Source organism: Cricetulus griseus, chromosome 3 (assembly GCF_003668045.3).
Source record: "Cricetulus griseus strain 17A/GY chromosome 3, alternate assembly CriGri-PICRH-1.0, whole genome shotgun sequence".
Lineage (NCBI taxonomy): Eukaryota > Metazoa > Chordata > Mammalia > Rodentia > Cricetidae > Cricetulus > Cricetulus griseus.
This window is the reverse complement of record NC_048596.1, coordinates 116,847,763-116,871,626: the sequence shown is the minus strand read 5'-3', so window position 1 is coordinate 116,871,626 and position 23,864 is coordinate 116,847,763. Positions and strand designations below refer to the sequence as shown.

The window sequence follows — 23,864 nt, the reverse complement described above, 5'->3', positions numbered from 1 at the left end:
AAGGACATTCATGGCATCTCCCCTAGAGTTCCAGAAAAAAATAAAATTAATTCACCTGAACAGAAAGTCTAGAATCGAGGCCTCACTGTAGGAAAGCACAGAACTAGGAGAGAGAAGAGAAAAGCGTTCAGATTAAAAAAATAAATAGAAAGAGTACAGCCAAGTTAAGAAGTCAGCAGCCAAGTCTTAGCAGAGCAATTGTGTGCTTTCTGCTATTCACCTGGCCACCAGGAGAGGGAGCAATGCTTCAGAGAAAGGAGGATTTAGGGGGAAAAAAAATCCAACTTCCTATACTTAGTGCACACTGTGTGCCTTGCAAATGAATAAACTATTTGATTAGAAGGGCTACAGTCTTCTATTTGCAACTGCCCTTTGAGGCTCACAGTCAAGGACGAGCTACACCAGAACTAACACTGAGGCACCTCCTGCTGGTCTGCGGTCAGGGCTAGGTTTCTAACAAGGGCAGGGACCACCAGTTTTCAGATTCTTACCTTCAGCAGCTCATCCTCACCAGCGTCAGGGAACTTCTCATGCAGCGAATCCTTCAGCACTTTGGCAATGAAGCGCATCCCGTAACTGTGGGGTGGACAAACAGAGAGAGGTCAGGGCCACAGAGTATAACATCAATGCCAGGTTTTATTTGGGGCCACAACTGATGGCACTCACGGGATCTTGTCCACAGAGCTGATGATTGCTGAGAGGAATTTGTCTGTCACGGCCCTCATGTTCCTGATGGAGTTGTCTAGCCTTGTCTTCACTTCTTCATGGGACAAGGCTTGCTCCGGGGTCACATCATAGGGCAGTTTGCTGAGAAGACAGAAATGACCCCCAGCAATGTCAGACCAACCCTCAGGATAGCTTGAGAGAGGAAACTCATCTTTTATAAACAGAAAGACCCGGAAAGTTTAGCTAACTTCAGTTTGTTCCTCTGCACAGAGCTGGTAAAAGATAGAGCTAAAATTTGAACTTGGGTTTTCAACTGTGAATTGGATGTCTTGTCTTATGTGTTGGGCCCTCTGATAAGCACTTAGCAACAAAAGTACATAAGACATCACATCTTCTCTCGAGTGGCCCTCACAGCAGCAGAGGCATGCAGGCAGGCAATCATAAGCATGCTATGTGGACTAGAGGTCAGCTCGGCAATGCTGCACTTACCTCGAATACCCGAGGCCCTGGGTTAATTCCCCACAATGAAGAAAAACAGTGCTTATAAACAGTGAGCTGATGAGATAGATGTGCTGTGGGCCACAGGGGAGCATCTACTCAGATTAAAGAAAGGGAGGAGGCTCCCAACCCCGAGGACAGACACCTCAGCTCAAGGAAAGGGAGGAGAAGGGTCTTCTAGGAGGGAAGGGAAGCTGCATCCAAATGAAGAACAGGAGGGAGAGAAATAAGAGCAGAAAAGCCAGTGGGGGTCAGGCCCTCGAGGGCCCTATACACACTGCTAAGTCTGGACTTGCTTAGAAGCCAGAAGTAGCCATTAAAAGTTAAAGTTTTTGGAGAATTGAGATTCCTCAGCAGGTGAAGTGCTTGTCATACAAGCCTGGAGACATGAGTTTGATCCCCAGAACCAACAGAAAGGTAGAAAGAGAACCAACTTCACAAAATTGTCCTCTGACCTTGACCTCCGCATGCCCCCTTATTCCCTAACATGGGCACACAGACACAGACACAGACACACACACACAGACAGAGACACAGACACAGACACAGAGACACAGACACAGACACACACACACACACACACACACACACACACACACACACACACACAGTTTAAAGAAACTTCTCAGTTTTGAGGAAAGACTGCCCGGGCTCCCCACAGGAATTAAAGATGAGAAATTTGGGAAACCAGTGTCCCAGGTTGAACCAGAGACTATTTGTATGAACAAAGATGCAGGTGCAACAGTGGAGACTATAGGACTGAAGAGACACAATACAGCCAACAGAACTTGGTACCTCTGGGTGTTAGAGGAGGCAGACAGAAGGAGCACACCCTTAGTCAGAGGAGGCAGGTGTGAGAGGTTGGGGGTGTGGGCCACATCTAGCACACATCAACCCCAGGTTCAATCCCCAACATCACATATATCAGGGCCTAAAGGGCATGCTCGGGAGGTGGAGGTAGAGGGATTATGAGTTCAAAGTCGTCTTCAGCTACACAGTGAATTTAAGGCCAGCCTGGGATGCATAAGGATTTGTCCAAAAGAAAAGAAAAAGCAAGACGGACTGGCATGAGAACAACAGAAGTGCTACAACATGGGCCTACACTTAATAGGAAGGAAATAAAGATCAGGAGTTGAGAGACAAAAAGAAATGCAAGGATAAGGGCTCTGGCACATTCAAGGTTTAAAAAAAGTGATCATCTTAGATTATCCAAGTGGTCCCTAAATATAAACCAGGTGATCTAATAAGAGAGAGAGAGGGAGATTTAGTATACAGGAGAGGGAAGAGGTAGCCAGGGAGGCAGAGAATACAGTCACAAGTTAAGCAGTGCCAAGGGCATCAGAAATTGAAACCAGGAACAGATGTGTGGTGAGTTGGTTAAAGTCACCATGATAAACCAACAACTGCCATAACACACTGAATGATATTCAGTACAGTATTTGTAATTTACCATAAAGTACTGTGTTTAATGTTGTCTCTTTAACATCAGTAAAATTCACTGTAACATTACACATTTGTTTTCAAAAGGCAGTAGTGCTAGGGAGAGTGGCTTAGTGGCACAGCATGGCCTACCATGTACAAGGTCCTGGGTTTCATCCTCAGCATTGTACAAAAGTTAATAAACAAAACAAAAATTGTAATAAGCAAAATAATTGAAACCAAAATTGCCAGAGAAAAGAACACTGAGAAGAAGAGGGACTTTTTTTTTTTTTTTTTTTTTTTTTCTGGATAGGGTTTCTCTGTGTAGTCCTGGCTATCCTGGAACTCACTCTGTAGACCAGGTTGGCCTCAAACTCAGAGATCCTCCTGCCTCTGCCTTCCAAATGCTGGAACTAAAGGTGTGCGCCACCGCTACCTGGCTTGAGGAGAGGGAAAATTTATGAATATAGAGATGATGATTCTTCTTAAGAGGCGATAAGGTCTGAGTCTTCTGTGTTGGTGATTAAGCAGAAGGGAAAGGCCTGGGGGTGTGTGTGACACAGACGGGACATGGGGACGGACACGTCTGACATGCTGGGTGGCTTCTCACACCTCATTGGAACTAGTACTGAAAAACACTCAATTTCCAATGGATGAAAACACAGTTTCTTACCAACACCAACAAGAAACAAACCCTGAACTGGCCAGTAGAATTCTGATTTGTAAATGACTGACTCATCGATCATCTAAGGAAATAAGTTAGTAACCTTGAGCAGTGGTCACGGAGCTGCTATCGAAGATGACCTGGGTGACAGGCCAAGTACCCAGACAAAGATGGCACAGAGGTGAGCAGAGGAGCCGAGAGCTAAGCTTAGTGGCTCTTTCCCAACACAAGAAGAAAAAAAGAAAAGGGTAAGTGTTCATGATGCCAAGAAAGCAGGCAACCCTGCTGACAGACTTACAGAATACTAAAAATCAATGCCTTAACCACACAGAAGACTTTGTTACTGGTCAAAAGGGATACATTTTTGTTTTGTTTTGTTGAGATAGGCTCTCACTCTGTAGCTAACTTTGAATAACTGCCTCAACCTCCCAAGTGCAGGCTTTACAGATGTGCGCCACCATGCCCGGCTTGCAGACTGAATGACAATGCTGTGAAAAGCTATTCCACCAAGTACCACTGAGCTTCCTGCCGCCTAGCCTGACCCAAATAAAAACCAGAGGCAGAGCTGCTCACTTCATGTCCCTGGGTCCTCCCTCCACCTGGGTGAAACCAAAAGCGACATGGCTCCCTGAACTTTTTTCTGGCCCAACATTACTCAAATTTGACAGACAAGCTTTTGCTTTAGATCTGTTTCTGGCCATGAAAGTTCACTCTGGCAGTCTCAGCTCCGTTAATGCATGCAGTCATTTGACTCAGCTCTCGGTACCCAGGCACAGGGCACCATCCATCCCACACCCTTTCCTCCCACCCCAATCTGCTCCACTCAACTGCTCCAGTTACAGTAGAGTCTTTTCAGGTCCTGGGCCCAGCACCAAAGGGCATTAGACATGCACACTGCACCTAGCACTTACCATCTTATCCTTTAGGTCCAGCTAAAAGATGGTTTCCCTAATCACTGGTGCTCTCCTGTACTCGGGTAGAATCCCTTACCAAAAAACTTGGAAAACTTTTCCTTGACTGTAATTTTTATTTATCCGTTTGTTATCTCTCTTCCCCAATGAACTATGAAGGGGTAAGGGAATTAGTCTGTTTCATCTACTCCTATAGTTTTTTTTTATTATTTTTTCTTTTTATTATTATGGGGGGAGGTGTGTGCCACAAAACACATGTGGCGGTCAGAGGGCAAGTCTGTGGGGTTGGTTTTCTCTACCTTTACATGGACTAAGGAGATGGAATCCAGTTCTCCAGGACTGCATAGGAAGAACCTTTACCCACTGAAGTATCTCACCCATGCCTCATCACAACTGTTTTATTCTACATGTATCTAATAGTGGTGGCCTGTAACAAGCACTCAATATTTGCTAAATAACAGAGTTATCAACTTAACTTGAAGCATAGCTCTCAAACAAAAAGGTGTGTGTGTGTTTGTGTGTGTGTGTGTGTGTTTGCTTGCTTTTTAGAGACAGAGTCTCGTGTAGTCTTTGCTGGCCTGGAACTCACTATGTAGCTACCTCTGACCTTCCTGCCTCCAGATGCCAAACACCCAGATTATAAACATGCCTGACAAGAAAAGTTATTTAAACTATTGTTATTGTAAATCAAAAGCAACTGCATTTTTAAAGATACAGAGAACAAAAAACACATGGAAGGAAATGCTATGATCATCATACCTTGCCTCTCCCGTTTGAGACTCCATTTGATTAACCCATGACTTGTAAATATCCACAGGGTCAGTCTTGATGTTGAGCGATTTGTCATCTATAATCTCCTTCACAACAGGGGCCAAGATCTGTCGGAGGGCATTCTGGCCCCGGGCACCACGGTTGAAACTTACAACCATCTTAATAACCGTAGGATTTCCTGTCACAATTTCTTGAATCTGATCCACCTTGGACCTGTAAGATGTCAAATACAGATTAAATTTAAACTAATTTAAATCCCAGAATCTATCAATTTAAAGATGTTCTTCTGGAAAAAGGTCAGTTTTCTTCTGTAAGCATTTCCCAATATTCACAGAACCTTCTGGTAACTGCTCTCTCAGTTGCAGGAGTCATGACTGGACCCTTCATTTAGGACCAATACCATTAACATTGTTTTTTTCCCCTGAGATAAGGTCTCTATGTAGCCGAGGCTGGCCTCAAACTCCCAATCTTCCTGCCTCTGCCTCCTGGCAAGACTTTCTGTGTTTTAAAGTCTGAGATGGGGTCTATGATTTTCTTGCCTCCTGAACGCTGGGATTACAGGTTGGACACCATGCCTGACTTACTCTTTCTTTCTTTTAAAAATTATGAGCCAGGTGGTGGTGGCTCATGCCTTTAATCCCAGCACTCAGGGAGGCAGAGGCAGGTGGATCTCTGTGAGTTTGAGGCCAGCCTGGTCTTCAAAGTGAGTTCTAGGACAGTCTCCAAACCTGCAGAGAAACCCTGTCTCAAAAACACAAAAAACAAACAAAAAAAGTGTAGTTATTTATTTAGATTGTGTGTATAGGCCAGAGAATGAGTCAGTTCTCTCTACAATGTGGGTCTGAGGATCAAACTCAGGTCATCAGGGTTGGCAGCAAGCACTTTGTACCCACTGAGCCATCTTGCCAGCACCTGGCTCCCTCTAAAGAATTCACTCATATAGTAACTGTGCTATAGTAATAACTGCTAAGCACTAGCTACTGTCTAGTTCAGTTGCAGAATTAAAAGTTCTTCCACGCCTCTTGATAAACAGTAAACTAGACAGGAATGGCCAGGCAGCCACACTAGACACAGTATGCTTTGACAGGCCCTGGGTATGAAGAACTGCTCTTGGCATTAATTCTATTAACTATTAACCTCCAGCCCAGCCTCTAGAATGTTGGGATTTCCGGAGTGCACTACCGTGCTAGGCAGTCACTGATGCTTAACATTAGCTATTTTTAAAGTGGATACTTTTAAAAAGAGAATTTCTCACAAATTGAAACCAAGGAAAGACAACGGTTAATCTGAGTCTGAACCATCTGGTGATGGGAGGGCCCCACCTGCCCACCCTGTCCGTACTTGATCTCCTCCTGGAGCGCAGTCTTGAAGAGTCGAAGCAGTAGGTACTCCTCTCGCTGGTTGGATGCGTAGTTGTACAGTGTGAAGATGACAGAGTCCATGAACTTGGTGGACTTGTTCTGAGGCATCTGAAAGATCAGCTTGGCCAGATAGGTAGGGTTGGTCTGAAATAAAATCAACAGATCAGAAACTTTTAGATACCATAAAGGCTGACTTTTTAAAATTTCATGCTTTTTTAGCAACATCCAAATTGGAAACCATCCTGAGTGAGGTAACCCAGTCACAAAAAGACAAACATGGTATGTATTCACTCATATATGAATTTTAGACATAGAGCAAAGGATTATCAGCCTATAATCCTCTTCACCAAAGAAACTAGGAAACATGAAGGACTCTAAGGGATAAAGGAATGGACCCCAGGAATGGGAAGAGGCAGGAACTCCTGTGCTAATTGGGAGCATGAGGGTAGGGGAGAGGGAGCTGCCAGATTGAGAGCAGTAGAAGAGGAGTGGAGAGGAAATGGAGGAGCAGAAATATTGAGTTGGGGGAAGAAGAGAGGAGAGCAGGATGAGAGATACCACATTAGAGGGAGCCATTATAGGTCCGAGGAGAGATCTGGGAGATTTCCAGAGACCTACAAGGATGACATGAACTGACAATCCAGGCAATGGTGGAGAGGATAAACTAAACGCCCTTCCCCTAAAATGAGACTGATGACTACTTTTTATGCCATCCTAGAGCCCTCATCCAGTGGCTGATGGAAGCAGAGACAGACATCCACAGATATACTCTGAACTGAACTCTGGGACTTAGTTGCAGAGAAGGAGGAATAAAGATCGAAGGGGTCTGTACCAGGTTGGAGAAACCCACAGAAACAGCTGGCCTGAACAAGGGGGAGCACATCGACCCCAGATGCTGTCTGGGAGGCCAGTACAGGACTGATCCAGACCCCTGAACATGGATATCACTGAGGAGGCCTCTGGATTCCAGGGGGCTCCTGGTAGTGGATTAGTATTTTTCCCTGGTGTAAGAAGGGACTTTGAGAGCCCATCCCATGTGAAGGGATGCACTCTTGCCCTGGACACATGGGAAAGGGCCCTCGCCCAGCCCAGGATTATGTGGTGGACTTTGCGGAGCCCTGGTTGAGGGCCCTACCCTGCCTGGGGAATGGAGAGTGGATGGGGTGGGGGGCAGGTCGGGGGTAGGGGAGGAGGGATGGGAGTGAGGGGAGAGAGAGGGAGAAGGATCCACATGTGAAACAAGCTTGTTCCTAATTTGAACTAATAAAAAAAATACAAAGCATTAAAAGAATACAGTGATAATGAAATGAGGTTCCAACTAGACACTAATGACACTGCTTGCAACTGGAAATTAAACCTTGCAGATCATAATGCTCTTGAAGTAATTCAGGGCTCATTTTCAGTTTTTAAAATTCTGTTCTTTTTTTTTTTTTTTTAACCACTCTGCTTTGTAAATCATCGAATTTAAGAATCTGGAATTGTGATTAAAGAGATTTCCCTAACTTGCTTAATGTGGCTGCATAGTTTGTGTGTATCTATCCCAGGGAAAGTACAAATGCTTGCATTATCTGGAGAGAGAGAGAGAGAGAGAGAGAGAGAGAGAGAGAGAGAGAGAGAGAGAGAGAGAGAGAGAGAGAGAGAGGAAAAAATTCATGCTTTTTATAAGCATTTTTTTGAAATTACAATTCTATCATTTCCCCCTTTTCCTCCCCACAATTACCCTCCTTGCTCTCTCAAACACATGGCCTCTTTTTCTTTAAATTGTTGATATATAGATAAATAAACATAACCCGTCCAGTCTGTATAATGTTACTTGTACGTGTATTTTCGGGGCTGACCATTTAGTCCTGGATAAGCAGTTGGTGCGTCATCCCCTGGGAAGACTATTTCTCCTGCTCTCAGTGTTCCTTAATTACCTGTAGCTCTGTCTAGGGGCCTGAGGCTTATCAAGCTTTCCTCTCCCAAGTTCATGCTGTGTAAAACCTCAAGGATTACAATATACAGAAGGAAAACAAGACAGCTTTTCACAGATCCCTCAGTGGAAACCAGGCAGGACTTGCAGGGGGACCGGTGGGAAGGTTTCCCCACGAGAAAGGAATCAACTAGGTTTTACACACACAATCCCAAGAGCCACTTACTTGCAATAAATAAAAGAGATGTTGATAGGCTTCCAGCTTCTCCCTCTTCTCCTTGCTCAAGGCCTTGAGGCCTCCCTTCTGCTTGTTTATCATCATCATGTCAGACAGCTGCTCCTTATTTTTCTTGGTAAGTTTTTTACTATGGGAAACCACATCCTACAAACAAACGCACAGATCAACAGGCTTCAGAGCAAAGGCTGAACTGCACCCATACACCTGCACGCACCACACTGGCCAATCCCCTAAACGGCCCATTTATTCTGTTTTTGGTATCTCAGTCTCCTACTGCCACCTCAGCACGAAGAACTCAAGCTGTGGTTCTCTCCATGTGGGATCAGGAAATCACTTTCTAGGAATTTATCTTAAAATCGTAACTCCTTTTTTTTTTTTTCTTTGTTTTGTTTTGTTTTTCGAGACAGGGTTTCTCTATGTAGCCCTGGCTGTCCTGGAACTAGCTCTGTAGACCAGGCCGGCCTCGAACTCCCAGAGATCCACCTGCCTCTGCTTCCTTGAGTGCTGGGATTAAAGGTGTGTACTACCACCACCTAGATAAAACTCCTTTTTGAAAAATAGGATCTTGTGTACCTCAGGCTGGCTTTAAACTTACTAAGTAGCTAAAGATGACCTTGAACTTCTGCTCTTCCTGCTCCATTTCCCAAGTCCAAGAATTAAAAGCATGCACCACCATGCCTAGTGCAATATGTGAGGTAAAACCCATGGCTTCAATTATGCCACCAATTAAGACACATCCTAGTCTTAAAAACATGTCTTAGGGGTAAAGTTCCAGAGCAGAGTACTTGCCCAGCATGCCTAACATCCTGATTTAGCTCTACCTTCACAATAACAAGACAAACACATAAACAAACTAACCCCTGTACCCTCATTACTCAAGATACCAAGGTAAAAGTTACAAGGTTGAGGCTGGGTGGTGGTGGTACAAGCCTCTAATCCCAACATTCTGAGTTCGAGACCAGCCTGGCCTACAGTTTGAGTTCCAGGACAGCCAGGGCTACACAGGAACCCTGTCTCGAAAAATAAACAAAGTTTACAAGGTTGAATACAATCTGGATAATCTATTAAGATATTGTCACAAAATAAAATTTACAAAAATTTTTATTTTGGTGGTGGTAGGGGTGGCACAGTTAGGGATTTGGACACATAGCTCGGCCTAGCATGTGTGAAGCCCTAGTTCAGTTTCCCATACTGCCTAAAATGAATAAACGAACAAACAGAAAGTTTGAAAAAAGGCTGTCGAGGACTGGAGAGATGGCTCAGCAGTTAAGAGCACTGGCTGCTCTTTCAGAGGAACAAGGTATGATTCCTAACACCCACATAGCAGCTCACAACCATCCATCTGTAGTTCCAGTTCCAGGAGATCTGACACCTTCTTCAGGCCTTCTAGGACACCAGGCACACACGTGCCACATAGATACATAAGCAGGCAAAACACATATGTATAAAACAATAAATAAACTGGGAGGAAGGGGTGGACTCTTGTGAGACAGCTCAGCAGGTAACAGCACGTAGTGCCAAGCCTGGCAACTGAGTTTGATCCCCAGATCCCATATGGTAGAAGGAAGTAAGTTGCAACTTGTCCTCTGACCTCTACACGTGGCCCAACCCCCAAGTAAATGAAGAATAAATAAATAGCCTGAAGTCTGAAATACCTAAAGTTTAAACCCTAAAGGATAACCCCCCAACTCAAAACATAATTCTAGAAACAAGTGAGCTAGGCACAGTGATGAGTCTACAGTCCTAGCTATGTGAATGATAACAGGATGGTACCTTGACCATAGCAGTTACACAGAGACCTTGTCCTAAAACAAGTCTTCCTGTATAGTTGGCTATTGACTGGGATGTTATTTACGGATCAAATAATAAAGGGACAAATGAGGTGACTCATGGACCCAAAACATTTAGAGACAAAGTCATAGTCTCTAAGCAAACAAAAATGTAGAACAAAAATGACAGTGGGCAGAATTAGAAGAGGATTAGATGAGAAGAAAGTCAGCCTCCATAGTCCCTGTCTAGACTAGGGTGGCTTCCATAGTCCCTGTTAGACTAGATTGACCTCTATACTCCCTGTTGGACAGGGTTGGTCTCCACACTTCCTGTTAGACTAGGTTGGCCATCATACTCCGTTAGGAAGAGAGAATCAGGACCCAAGATCAGCACAGGTGCCCATGCTGGTCGTAGACAGCAGGCCATACCTGCAGTGTGATCTTGTTCTTCACTAGCAGCCCGATTTTGATATCCATGAGATTGAGGTCATTCTCCAGCTGCTGGTTAGACCGGATAAGGGTGATGACCTCCTCCCGCAGCTTCATAAGATCAAGTTCCTCCTGAAAGTCCTGGTCACTTTGGTCCAGGAGGTGGACAAACTTTCGGACCACAATCATAGGCGGATCCTCAGCATTGACTGACAAAGAAAATATGAATCAGACAAAGACCCAAGTTACCAGAAAACACTCTAAGTCTGAGGAGGGATTAGCACTGTCTTAAAGCTCTAGTGACACGTGGGATATTAACACTTAGGTTTGAGATCGGCTAAGACAACCACCAAGTGCCATTCCTGAGTTGTGTTATTGCTGTGTTACCACAAAGGCTACGTCGGCAAGCATCAAGACATCTAGCCACATGTTAGCAAAGGGGCTTAATCACAAGCGGCACCCTTCCCCCAAGCCTTGCCTTCAGGACAACCAAAGAGCTCCGTGGAGAGTGCCCAGGACCTGAGGGCTCCCAAGCACTGCCTCAACTCTTCACCGCTGAGCCATGGTTACTCACTGAGAGTCTTGTAGTCATCACGAGCTTTGTTTGCCCGAATGAAAGCCTGGATTTTGATAATGTCATTTATCTAAGGAACAAAGAGGAGACTCCTTATTCATTTGTCCACCAGGCACACAGAAGAGCCCGCCTGACCAGCCTGCTGCATGTAGGGATACTCACGTGATCTCGGAAATACTGCAGGCGATCTCTATAGCGCTTTCTAGCTTGATGCATCCTGGCAAGTGACTGAATCTGTGGAAAAGGGTTCCAGAACTTAGAGGAGGCCTTCTCAACATGTCACACTTGCACCCCACATGGATGAACCCTGCTGGACTACCATACCTTCACAACTTCATCTTTATGGGAGCGCAGGTAAGCCAGCCGATCTTGATATGCCTTCTTTTGCTTGTATCCTCTCCACTGTGACTAAAAGTATCACACAGTATACGTGGCATTATTTTTAAAGAATCGGTGAAAGTTAAAAAAAAAAAAAAAAAAGAAAAAAGAAAAAAGAAATGACCTCAGCTTGCTATTCTCCAAGCACGATTTCCTGATGAAGCTGTAGGAGGAAGGCCCTCTGAAGGCACAGACCATATGTCCACCTGGAGAACACTACTGTTCTGGCATCAGTGGAACACTACAAATAGCTTTGTTTGGGGCTTTGGTGTGAAGGACTCAATCTATGGCCTTGTACACACTCTGTAAGTGCTCGACCACTGAGCTGTATTCCCAGCCCACACTTGTCACCATCTTAAAACACAGTCACACCAATTTGTCATCCTTCCTGTTATCAGGCAAGGGAGATACACATTAATATACCCATTTCACAGATAAGGAAACTTAAGAGACCCATGGCACAGCAATGGAGCCAAAATTCCTACTTCAAATTTTCCTGCTATTGTCACTGAAGCACTATTGTTTTATTTACTGTGACTGTAATATCATCACTATTATTTCTCTAGAGGTGCAAATATTGCCCACAGACACAGTGAAAGAAAACATGAGCAGTGCTCCCTAAGGCCTCTTGCCACCACCATTAAGCACAATGATTATAATTTCACAAACACGAGGTAACCAGCCAAAGATGAGAACAGAGATCACAAGAAACACACACACACATTCAACTTTATAGCGACAGTTTATTCCTCCTGTTTGGGAGGCCTGTTCACTGTGTGAAGTACCTGAATGCAGGTGATGGCGGGGATCTGTTTCTTCAGAAAGTTCATCCGGGATCGGAATTCCTGTCGAACGAGGTAGCCACGGCAGCAGGCTTGCAGCTTGGTGATCAAGCCTTCATTGGCCAGCCAAAGCTGCTCTCGGTTATATGCAGCAGTCACTCCAGAGATGGAGCTCTGGAAAAGCATTTGGTCACATTCAGGGACAAGAGGACAAAGCATCACCCAGAACACACAAGTGGACTTCCCTCTCCCTCAATTGTACCCAATCCTCAGTTGAATAATGGGAGTTAAAACCTCCTGTGTGCTTTCCAGGGCCAGGCTGATTTGTTAATAATTAAACATTAAAGGCCAGGTCTTTAATTCATTCCTTATTCCTGTACCTGACTCTGCCTCCACTGGAACACGATGCTAGTGAAGAACCTAGAACACCCCACCACACACACTGTGAAGGGTTTTTTTTTGCTCAGCAGCCTAGCAGTTTGGACCATTACTTACAGGTAATGGACAATAGGAAAACTTTTGAACAGAGGAATAAAATGACCAGATTTATTTTTAGAAAACAATGGTACTGTTGGCAGAACAGCTAATACGACTAGAGGAGAGTTGTGCTGCCGACAACCCCCTACCCTCCAGTTACTTTTGTTTTGTTTTTGAGACCCTGTCTTGGTATGTAGCCTGAGATGGCCTTTAACTCACATCATCCTGCTTCAGACTCCCAAGTGCTGGGGTTATAGGTGTATATCATGCACCCCCTCCCCCAGCACACTGGAAAAGGATTTTGAAGGAAGAGCAAATGAGGTGAATTAGAATTCAACTACTGTGATCCCAGTAAGAGGCCCTGGGCTTGATGGAGGCAGCAGCCATGAGACGTTTAAGAATATCTGCCTATCTGATTACCTATCAACATGCCCTTTCTTTCTTTCCTTAGCGTTAGAGACGTTTTTTTTCTGGACCCTAACACGCACACCAAAAACACAGTGAGCTAAGTGCTCTGGGAGAGCTCACGAGGGAGAGCTGAGAACATGCCCTCCCTACTGCTTTTCCTCTTTTCTCTGCTTCCCGCCTGGACACTACTTGGATGGTTATCAGTCCAAGCTGTCTCTGGGGGATGACCTTGAGAATGTTCTAAGAATGACAGAGCATGAAGACTGAAGAAGGCTCCTGGAACTCTGAGGTCATGGAGTCACCACACCTTCCCTGAATGGCTCAAGTCCAGAATTACCTTGTGTGAGAGGGACAAAACAAAATGCAACAAAACCCCTTAACACATTATTTCAGTTTCTATTCTCTGTCAAGCTGTGTCTGAGATATCTGGGTTTCCAGATGGTGTGGGAAAGGGTTAAGATACGGAGGTACAGATCTCAGGTCACATCTCAAAGGAAGGAGTTGGAGCCACATGCTTGATTCAGGTCTTGGTTGTGTCATCACTGACTGCCTGACACCATCCTCTCTTGATTGCTTAGGAGCCCTATAGGGAGAGGGGGTGATGGAGGGCTGACAGCAGAACCAGGCAAAAGCAGAGAAAGGCAGCAAGAGACTATGGAAGGGCATGAGAAGCAGGAGATCTGGAGAGAGCTTCATGGAGATGAAATTGAGGGTTTTGCATAGACTTCCTACAGGCACCTGACAATTCAAAGGCTGCTGCCAGATGCTAAAGGAAGCATTTTCACTAAAGATGCCAGACAAAACAAGTGCTACTTCGCTGTGAGCTAAGAAGTGTATGGAAATAGAATGAATTTGAGGCAGACTAACCTTCAAGACACTTAAGACAGGGTATGAATGTAGGTTAGGTTAAATTAGAGAACTCCTATGAGCTTTGCCTTTTTTCTTTCTTTCTCTCTCTCTCTTTTTTTTTTTAAAAGACGGGGACTCTCTATGTCTGCTTGGCTGTTCTAGAACTCACTTTGTAGACCAGGCTGGCATCAAACTCAAGAGTTCCACCTGCTTCTGCCTCCAGAGTGATGAATTAAAGGCATGTGCCACCATGGCTGGCTACTTCCTGTTTTTCTTTGTTTTGGGGTAAGGAAGACAGGATCTGTGTGGGGGCCGATACTTAGAAGCACAGTCCTTAGAGCAGCAGCAACCATACCGCCTGGGAACTGGTTAGAAATGAGGACTCCTGGGCTCTGCCTTCCATACACAGATCAATCAATCTCCACACCCTGCCCTTTAAATTCAGACAAGTATAATAATGGAAAATATGAGAAGAGGAGTCAAGACTTGAAGGAACCAGGGAGGAAGGCAACAGGCATTAGGCAATAAGAGACAGTGAGCTCTAGAGCCTTCCCTCCTGAGGGCACTTGAAGGAGCAAGTGGGTAACCAGGAGGGTGAGAAGTACAGAGCCGGTCGGGTGCAGGAGCAGCCATACTTGCCAGCCACAGTTTTTGTGGGAGAAGGAGATTAGGTCATGTGCTAAAAGTAAGGGAACCTCACTCCCTTGTGATGCTGGGCCCACAATCAAAGCACTGTCTCGGCCTGGCTCTGTCTATGGAGGTTAGGGAGACTCCATTCCTCAGCCCGGCACCGGCCCCTCCCTCACTGCCTCACTGTGGCGGCCGCTCCAGCTGCACCTGTCAGTCAGGCAGCAGCATGTGGATCTTTCCTCACACAGTCCTGGGTTTTCCATCCTCAGTGACTTTCCCCACTATATACTTTCTGTCAAGAACATTCTTTCCTCTCTTACTCACTGGTTAAAAATGTCACTTAGGCTATCTTCCTCCAGGACAGAATTAAACTTTCCCCTAACATTTCCATGACCACACTGTGCTAGAGCCCCGTCTCTGCCTGCACACACAGCCTCTGTTCCAGGCCTGATGTTGCCACAACACTCAAGGGCCAAGGGGTAGAGACAATGGGTCACCCAAGTTTTCTTTAACAACCATACAGTGTAGCTCACTGGATTGTACAACTCAGGTGTTTTCAAATTTAGACTTCATCATCTCTCAAACCACTACAACATGGTTACTCCAAAATAACCAGTTACACTGCCTGCATTTGAGTCCAGGACTACTGGCCACAGTGTTGCTCCTCTGAACTAATACTAGCCGGAAGCACTTTCTCTCAGACCCTTCTTATGTGAAGAAAGGTGGCCCACCTGGATCTCCTCTCGAGAAAGGTGCACAGAATTCTGCACAAAGTTGAGGGGTTCGTCCCATCCTCCGCCTTGCGTCTCCAGGTTGTGGTAGTAGTAGTACCCGCCTTTCACCCAGTGCTTCACCCATTTGCTGTTATTGTCCCCTGGCAGAAAATGAGGGGAAGTGAAGTTAACCCAGAGCCACACTCCCGTACCAATACAGCCAACCCAGAGGATGTACTCCAGTCAGCTGTGACAGCCTAAACATTTCCAAAACCCATTCCTTGGGTCTGATAGTAAAAGGGCCTCTCACGTGTCCACAAAACCTCAGCTAAGTAATGTCTAATTCTATGTCATACTACAAAAGGAAATACCTAGGAGGCCCCACCACAAAATCAGCCATACCAGTCTTTTCTTTCAAGGCCTCTAACACCTGTGTGTCAGCCTTTCAGCATTGCAGTTCAGGAAGGAGAAAGCCACAGAACGGCCTCTGCTCTGAACTTTCAACTGTCCTCAGATAATCAGAGCTATGGCATGGTAGGAAAGGCAGTCAGTCAGTCTCTCCACCTTTCCCACACTCTCATAAAACAGTCTAGTTAACACAGTTGTCTGCAAGTGTTCAGAGCTTAGGACTATGTCCTGAAAAGTGAGCCTACAGACTGTACATCCACGCTAAAGTATCTTTCCTCACATTTGTCTCTTTCCTCTACATCTGTCTCCTACCGTGCTCATACCGTGCCGGATGTATTTACTCCCCCATAACTCACCTGCTGCTAGTCTTTTCTTCTTGGCTTCAGCAAGGTCACTCTGGTATGTTTCCCCACATTCGGGGATGACTCCGTATAAGCCAACATCCGGGGAACGAAGGGCACTCAGCGTTCTGCCAACATCACCACTGTCTATAGCTTCATTGATGGCAAAGATTCCTACAGCAACTGTCTCACAAGAGGATTATTAATGTGGCAGTTTAGAAGGGGTCTACATTCACATGACCTCACCCAACCATATCTACTAGTCCCCTATCCTTCTACCCACCAGACCAAAGGCTTGTCACTCTCACCCCCACCCAAATGAAAACAAAACAACAGACACATGGATACGTACACCTCTGAGCTTCTTGGGTGTCTTTGTTGGACTGCCAGACTCCACCTTGAATTTCATCCAACCATAACACAGCTGACTCATCCTGGGTTTCCTACATATGATTAAAAGCAAAACAATAATAGAGCCATGATGTCAGGGTATATGTGATGAGGGCCTTCTAGGACTACAGAAGAAGAAGAAGCTCCACACATGAGTTGTGGATTAACTGAATAGAAAAAGCCAGGCATCAAAAAACCTGCCCTAAGCTAAACGGGAAATGGCTCAGATGCAAGTCCAGGATGAATGAAGAAGAATCAAGCAGTTCAGGAAGCTGACAGCAGCAGAGGGAACAGGAACAGATACACCAGGAAGGGGTCCAAGGACTTGTACAGTATGACAAAAGCCAGAGCGCGTATATTGAGTGCAGAAAGCCTGCTTTGCCCTTGACACTCAGAGAGGCAGCTCAAATTCTCCACGACTAAAGCTTTCAAGACTGTCCTTTTAATTCTCAGATTTAAAGCCTCAAGTGTCACCAGATCATGTCTAAACCTTTCTGTTCCTGGGGGAGGGGGGGTTGTTATTGCTCTTTTTGTTTGCTTGTTTTATTCTTTTGAGAGAGGGTCTCTCTGCATAGCTCTGGCTGTCTTGAAACTTGCTATGTAGACCAGGGTGGCCTCAAACTCAGAGATCCACCTGCCTCTGTCTCCCAAGTGCCGGGATTGAAGGCGAGCACCACCACATCCAGCTTAAGCTTTTCATTTTAAATCAGTTGCTAGAAACTAAAAGCACATTTCCATATAAAAAATCATTATAATAAATGGTGAAGAGATAGCCAACAAAACCTGCGCAGCCTGAGCTGACTGCTGGTGATAGAGGCAATGGGGTAGAAACGGCTTGTTTCCTTGTTATAGCTGAATTTTTTAAGCTAACATACAAAGGTTTCAGTATGTCATTTAATGCATATATCATTTTGTTTTATTTGTCCCATCCTCCCTGGTCCCTTCTTGCTGGTCTTCCATCTCTCCTCAGATACTCCTTCCTTCTGCTCTCATATCACATGTACTAAAGACAAAAACCATCACATACAACCCCCAAGTACCCAGCCTAAGACTGGAAATGCTAAATATCAACTCCATTGTGAAGCCACAATGAGCCAGCCACAGGCTTGTGGCTACACGAAACACATACATGCAAGCACATGTGTGTGGATGGGAAGAGAGCTATTTTTTTTTTTTGGGGGGGGGGTTCGAGACAGGGTTTTTCTGTGGCTTTGGAGGCTGTTCTGGAACTAGCTCTTGTAGACCAGGCTGGTCTTGAACTCACAGAGACCTGCCTCTGCCTCCCGAGTGCTGAAACTAAAGGTGTGCACCACCATCACCCAGCTGGGAAGAGAGCTTTTAAAGTCACTCATATACAAAACACTAAAATGATTCCCGAGAGTCACATCTCCTCATTTAGAATCTATTACCCAGGGATTGCTAATTCATTTTTAGTTAAGGTAAAGGAAGAAAGAATCAGCACTGATAAAAATGGCAGACTAGGGACCTCTGAGAAACCTTAGCACAAATGCAACAAAACGCTGGCCAAAATTGGTAAGAGTTACCTTTTCCAAACTGATGAGGTGAATAATCAGAGCTGGCACAAAGGCAGAATCTCACTGAGGGAGAACGTGCACTTTGTAGCTGAGAGTGAGCTTTGTGCTCACATGTGCTTGCTCTGGTCCTCATTTGACCAGGGGCTTACCTGGCTGTTTAGCATCACTAGTGGTAGGACAACAGCTAACAGTATGGGCAAAAAACAAGAACACAACCCTAACCAGGAGGAAAATCTAGAGAATGTATATTTAACGAAAGCTTTGAAAATGTGGCATATTCCTGGGATGGGAATCTAGGAGGCCACACACAGTATATGTGGGGATGATTTGAACTTATAAACGTGATTGTGAGAGTTACACAATTCTATGAATATAGTGGAAAACACTGACTCACATTTTAAAATGATGAATTTTATGGTATGCAAATTATATTCCAATGCAAGCATTGGACAGATGAACATAGCATTCTCTGTGAAAGCTCTAAGCCCTCACCTTAGAGGGCTGCCCTCCGTGAAAGGTGCACAGCTGTGTACTGCCGATGGGCGGGGCACAAAGGGCACAAAGGGCTCTCAGCAGGGTGGGGAGGCTTCACTGGCTCCAAGGATTCAAGGAACCCTGTGTAATTGTTAGCAAGTCACTAGCTGATTAGGGAGACTTTAGTTTTAGTGCATAGACATAACAAAGACACTTCACACAATTCACTACAGACACTGACCAGCTGCACCTCAGGAAACTGAAGCAAGACCCTAAAACCCTAAACAAGTCATTTATGAGAGAGAGGAATCTGATTTCTGAAATTTACCACATTATCATTAAAATGTGAACATTAAAATTAAAAATCATCAAAACAAAACAGCAAGAACAAAAAATAAGATCTGCAAAGAGACTAGAAAGAACATATACAAAAACAAACAAAAAACCCCAACAACAACAACAAACACCCCACAAGACAAGACAAATTGCTGAAAAGCCTCATGTTGACTTGAAGACAAAGATCCAGATCAGCTATTTTATCTAAGTTCAAAGAACTAATGGGGATCTGTCTAGAACTAAAGCATGAGAACATTACCAGACAGCAGCTACAAACAGAAACCACATTCTTAAACACACCAAAATGGAGAGTCCAGAACTGAAAAAAAAAAAAACCATGGTAACTGAAATTGGAAACACGGACTCAAGTTCGTAGAAGGAGGCAAAGGTCAACCTGAAGACAGGTCAGTTTTGATGATCTAGTCAGAAAACTAACAAGAGAAAAGGATGAAGGTGAAGCCCAAGATGTGAACACTCCATCAGGTTAGTGTCTAACCATCCGGGTTCCCTGACAGAGAGGAATACTTGCAGGCAGGCACCAAGCAAGGGATACACCACAACAAAACCTGTGTTTATAGGATTTGTTGATCTGTTAGAAACTTTTCTAAGTTTGTAGGGCAGTGTAATCCCATGATCACCACAGACACAAAGACATCCCCAGGAGGGCTACACACTAATAGTTTGTGTGGGTTTTTTGACTGTTTTTGAGACAGTGTCCACGTAGCCCGGGCTGGCCTTGAACTCACATGTAGCTGAGGACAACCACAAGTTCCTGATTCTGCTTCCACCTCCTCAGAGCCGGGATTCCAAGCATGTGCCACCCCACCCAGCTACAGACTAAATTTAAATCACGATCTTGAGCTTGCTAAATTTAGAATTCTATAATAATTATATTTTTAAAACTATTCCCTAGATGGCTTGTAGGACTTGGAAGCTAAGCGGATGCCTAAAAAAAGACAATTCTACCAGAAGCACAGTTTACCCACTTGGTCAGATAGTGGTTTTTTTTTTTTTTTTTCCCCAGCTGGGGGAGGGGAGTGGAGTGGGCGGGGTTGACACAGGGTTTCTCTGTGTAGCCCTGGCTGCCCTGGAACTTGCTTTGTAGTCCAGGGTGGCCATGAACTCATAGAAATCTGCCTGCACCCTAAGTGCTGGGATTAAAGGCGTGCACCACCACCACACCTGGCCTTTTCTCCTACTCTTTTTTTTTTTTTTTTTTTTTTTTTTTTTTTTTTTTTTTTTTTTTTCGAGACAGGGTTTCTCTGTGTAGCTTTGGAGCCTATCCTGGCACTCGCTCTGGAGACCAGGCTGGCCTCGAACTCACAGAGATCCGCCTGCCTCCCGAGTGCTGGGATTAAAGGCGTGTGCCACCAATGCACGGCTTCTCCAACCCTTGATGAACTTTGCAAAGTTATTCCACAGCAAAATGAAATGTTTTTTTAAACTCCACTCAAGTACAGGCTATAACCGAGATAAATGAAGTTAAATGAAGCCAGTCACAAAAGTCACTATATCACATGATTCTATTTATATGAAGTGTTCTGGATATAAAAAATCCATAGAGCAGGAGACTGATGGCTGCTCAGTGCAGGGGAGACTGAGCGATAATGAGGGACCACTAACAGGTATACAGGGCTTCTTCTGGGGATGATGAGAATATTCTAAAAGTGACAGAGTTTCACAATTCTATGATTATATTGGAAACCACTGACACATTTTAGAATGCTGAGTTATATGGTATGTGAGTTATACTTCAATGAAAGTATTGTAAAGCAAAATTATGGCATTCTCCACTAAAGTTTAACTTCTATGCACTTCCTCTGACCCACTAATGGCTGTCCTCAATTTATTGGTTTGTTTTGTTTTTGAGGTGCTGGGGAGCAAATGCATGGCTTCATAAATGCTAAGCAAGCACTCCACCATGGAGCGCACCACCTACATGCATTCCTTTACCAAAAGACACGTATTAGAATTCTCATAGAAGGACCTTCCAATAAGTCAACAAGTAGTAATCCGGAACTCCCACTAACAGAAAATAATCAGACAGTAAGATCATACACAACAATGGTCATGTGGATAGATGTCACTAGCATACTGGACAAAAGAAGCCTGAAACAGAGGCACACACGATGTATGGGTGCACTTAAATACAGGGCAAAAGTCAATCGTGGTGTGTGAAATTGGGATAGTAGGGACCACCAAATAGGAAGTGGGTGGGTATGGACAGAAGGAGACATGAGTGAGAGTTTTGGGGTGCTGATAACTCTTGCTATATAATCTGGACGTTGATCACACTGGCACATTCATTTCTAAAAGTTTATACAACTGGATACTTCATATGACTTGCCTTTTTCAGGATCATATATTTCAATTAATCTGAACAGATGTCAGCAAGGAAAGGTAAAGGGGGGGTCAAAGTGGGAGGGAGAGCCAATCGAAACTACCCATTTCTGAAACTGCCATGAAGAAACCTGCCACTTTGGAAGCTAATTAAGAACATTAAATTTAATTTAAAAAATAATTTTACTAAAGAGACATCTACTGGAGAGGAATATCATGGGTTCCCAGAAGACGAAGCGTTTGTCTCTCAGGAGTCTCTCCTGTGGCCAATGATGAGACAAAGGTGACATGGCAATCCCCACCTTTGCTCCCAATCAGAACAGTGCCTGTGCTGCTCACCTGGGCCTTCTCTCTCTTTGCTCTGATCAGCGTGTCTTGGTAATGCTGTGCCACTTCCGCAAGGACCCCCTCGAGTTTAGCTGCAGGAATCTGCAAGGCCTGCAGGGTCTTCTGAGCATCGCCTTCATCCAGGGCTTCATTAATCAAACCGATGGCCAAAATCCCTAAGCACAGAGAAAAGAGTTAGTCTCTAGCTAAGAAATTTAGAAACCAATCATTCCTACTGTCCCAGCTACTCGGAGGCTGGTAGAAGAGAACTGTATGTGGCCCTGAGTTCAAGACCAGCAAGAAGAGGTGCTAATTCCAGGAACTCACTAAGAGCAATCATGACTCAAACTACAATTGAGCAGCACTGTTTCAAAAAGTGATTTAGTTTTTATGTCATCTAAACTCCCTCATCCTATCCATTTCTACAGGAAACTCGGGTCCTTTTGTTTCATTTTCAATGCATTAACTTAAGTGGTTGGGATTTTGCTTTTGTTTCAGATAGTCTTACTATGAAGCCCAGGCTGGCTTTACCCTGCCCAGGCCTCTACCACAAGCTGAGGAAGTGATGGGGGTCAATCGAAACAGCTTCACAGCTTTCAGAAACATTCAGATGTGCAATCAAAATCATTCATCATTTTTACTGAATGAAACAAGAAGCGTGGGGGCCTCCTCCCTACAATTACACAACAAATGGGAGGCAGACGGGAGATCCAAGCCCAGGACTGCCCATTCCAGGCCTTCCCACAAATCACTTGAGTGTTTCTCACATGAGAATTCTGCTGTGGCCTGCGGTGTTTGGCTGGTTTCTGCCCGTGGTTTCTGAGAAGAAGCCTGGAATGTCCTGAAGGACAGAGCACCTGTCTTTCACGGCAGCATTCCCACCACACTTAAAGGTGTGGCAAAGGAAACATTCTATGGTGGGCCTCAAGATAGTGTCAGGATGGGGCTGCCTGTGCCAGAGACAAGACATGGCTTAAAGTCATGTACTGTCAGCCTGGCCTCCTGATTACCAGATCCATGGCCAAGAGCTCAGCCAATTGTGTGTAAGTAATAAAGTCAATTCTGGAGCCAAGGTTCAGGTGAGCTTCCCTGCTCGGTGACAATAGCTTGAGGACCACACATCCTGAGGCCACAGCAGTTTTGCAGTCAGAACCCTTCCAGATGCAGGCCCTGGCTCTCCTCTTTTGCCTAATGATTTATAGACACAGGCCCTGGCTCTCCTCTTTTGCCTACTGATTTATAGGCTTTGTAATCAAACTGTAATCCCAAGTCTAGCAAGATTCCAAGTTCTTAAGAACCATTCTAGCACACCATTAAGCCTCAACTTTGTAGCTGGTTGTTCAGAAGTAAGAACTAGCTTGAGCTTTCAGCTGATGTCTTGTGGGGGACCGTGCCCTTAGTCTGTGTTAGATGACACAATGCAGGCAGTGTATGTTAAAACCACTTGGTATAACTATGTAAATTCACCTCCCACCCAAAAAAAATGTATTTATAAGACACATATCCAATTTTATAACTGGTATACTGAAAACAGCCATAGCTATTTGAGATATATATGTGTGCGTGTGAAATATATAAACATATATAAGTCAATGTTTCATTCAAAAGCCTTGGAGGAGTGATATTTGGAACCAGTTAATGTGATGTATGTACATGTTTATGTGTGTACTATAGATCTGTGCCTGTGGCCTGTGTGGGTGTATGTGCAGATAGTGGACATGCATTTAGAGGTCAGAGATTGATATCAGGTATTTTCCCTAAACACTAGGTTGGCTGGTCAACAGCACCCAGGGAGCCTCCCTCCACCCTAGTACTGGGTCTACAGATGAACACCAGCAGCCAATTTTTACATGGGTGCTAGGGATCTAAACTCATGACTTCATGCTTGTGGACAGGCACTTTACTGACTGAGCCGTCTTCCCATCCCTGAATCACAGCATCTTTGACAGGCCCCCTTTCTGAGGGGACGTTATGACCACTCACGCTCATGTTCCTCATGTACCACCAGGTTCACATGGTCCACACAAGCCTGGATGTCGTTCCATGTAATGAATTCATTATTCTCTGCATGTGCCTGAGCTTTCAGCTTCATCAACTCATCGAGATACCTGTCCCAGACAAAATTAAAAAAAAAAAGGGGGGGGGGACCCTTCAGAATGAGTTATTCAAGGGACAAAGGTCTCTAGAAGATGGGAAGTGTTTGATATAAGCCATGGGCAGGTTCTGGAACTGCAAACCAGCCTTAAGACGTAAACACCCGAGGA

At 44.7% G+C, this 23,864-nt stretch overlaps 1 protein-coding gene across 3 annotated transcripts in view; it reads right to left on the bottom strand.

Moving 5' to 3' along the window:
* The window catches only part of Iqgap1 (IQ motif containing GTPase activating protein 1), a 98,549-nt gene that overhangs the window by 20,739 nt on the left and 53,946 nt on the right, over positions 1–23,864 (bottom strand). For all 3 annotated transcript variants that reach the window (XM_027408265.2, XM_027408266.2, XM_027408267.2), the window contains 15 exons: positions 23,584–23,708; positions 21,613–21,776; positions 16,551–16,641; positions 16,214–16,381; positions 15,468–15,610; positions 12,376–12,546; positions 11,537–11,620; positions 11,375–11,446; positions 11,213–11,282; positions 10,639–10,847; positions 8,429–8,584; positions 6,271–6,434; positions 4,918–5,142; positions 667–807; positions 492–576 (listed from right to left, as the gene is read on the bottom strand). In XM_027408265.2, the coding sequence (XP_027264066.1) occupies positions 492–576; positions 667–807; positions 4,918–5,142; positions 6,271–6,434; positions 8,429–8,584; positions 10,639–10,847; positions 11,213–11,282; positions 11,375–11,446; positions 11,537–11,620; positions 12,376–12,546; positions 15,468–15,610; positions 16,214–16,381; positions 16,551–16,641; positions 21,613–21,776; positions 23,584–23,708 (2,068 nt within the window). The remainder of the gene's footprint in view (positions 1–491; positions 577–666; positions 808–4,917; positions 5,143–6,270; positions 6,435–8,428; positions 8,585–10,638; positions 10,848–11,212; positions 11,283–11,374; positions 11,447–11,536; positions 11,621–12,375; positions 12,547–15,467; positions 15,611–16,213; positions 16,382–16,550; positions 16,642–21,612; positions 21,777–23,583; positions 23,709–23,864) is intronic.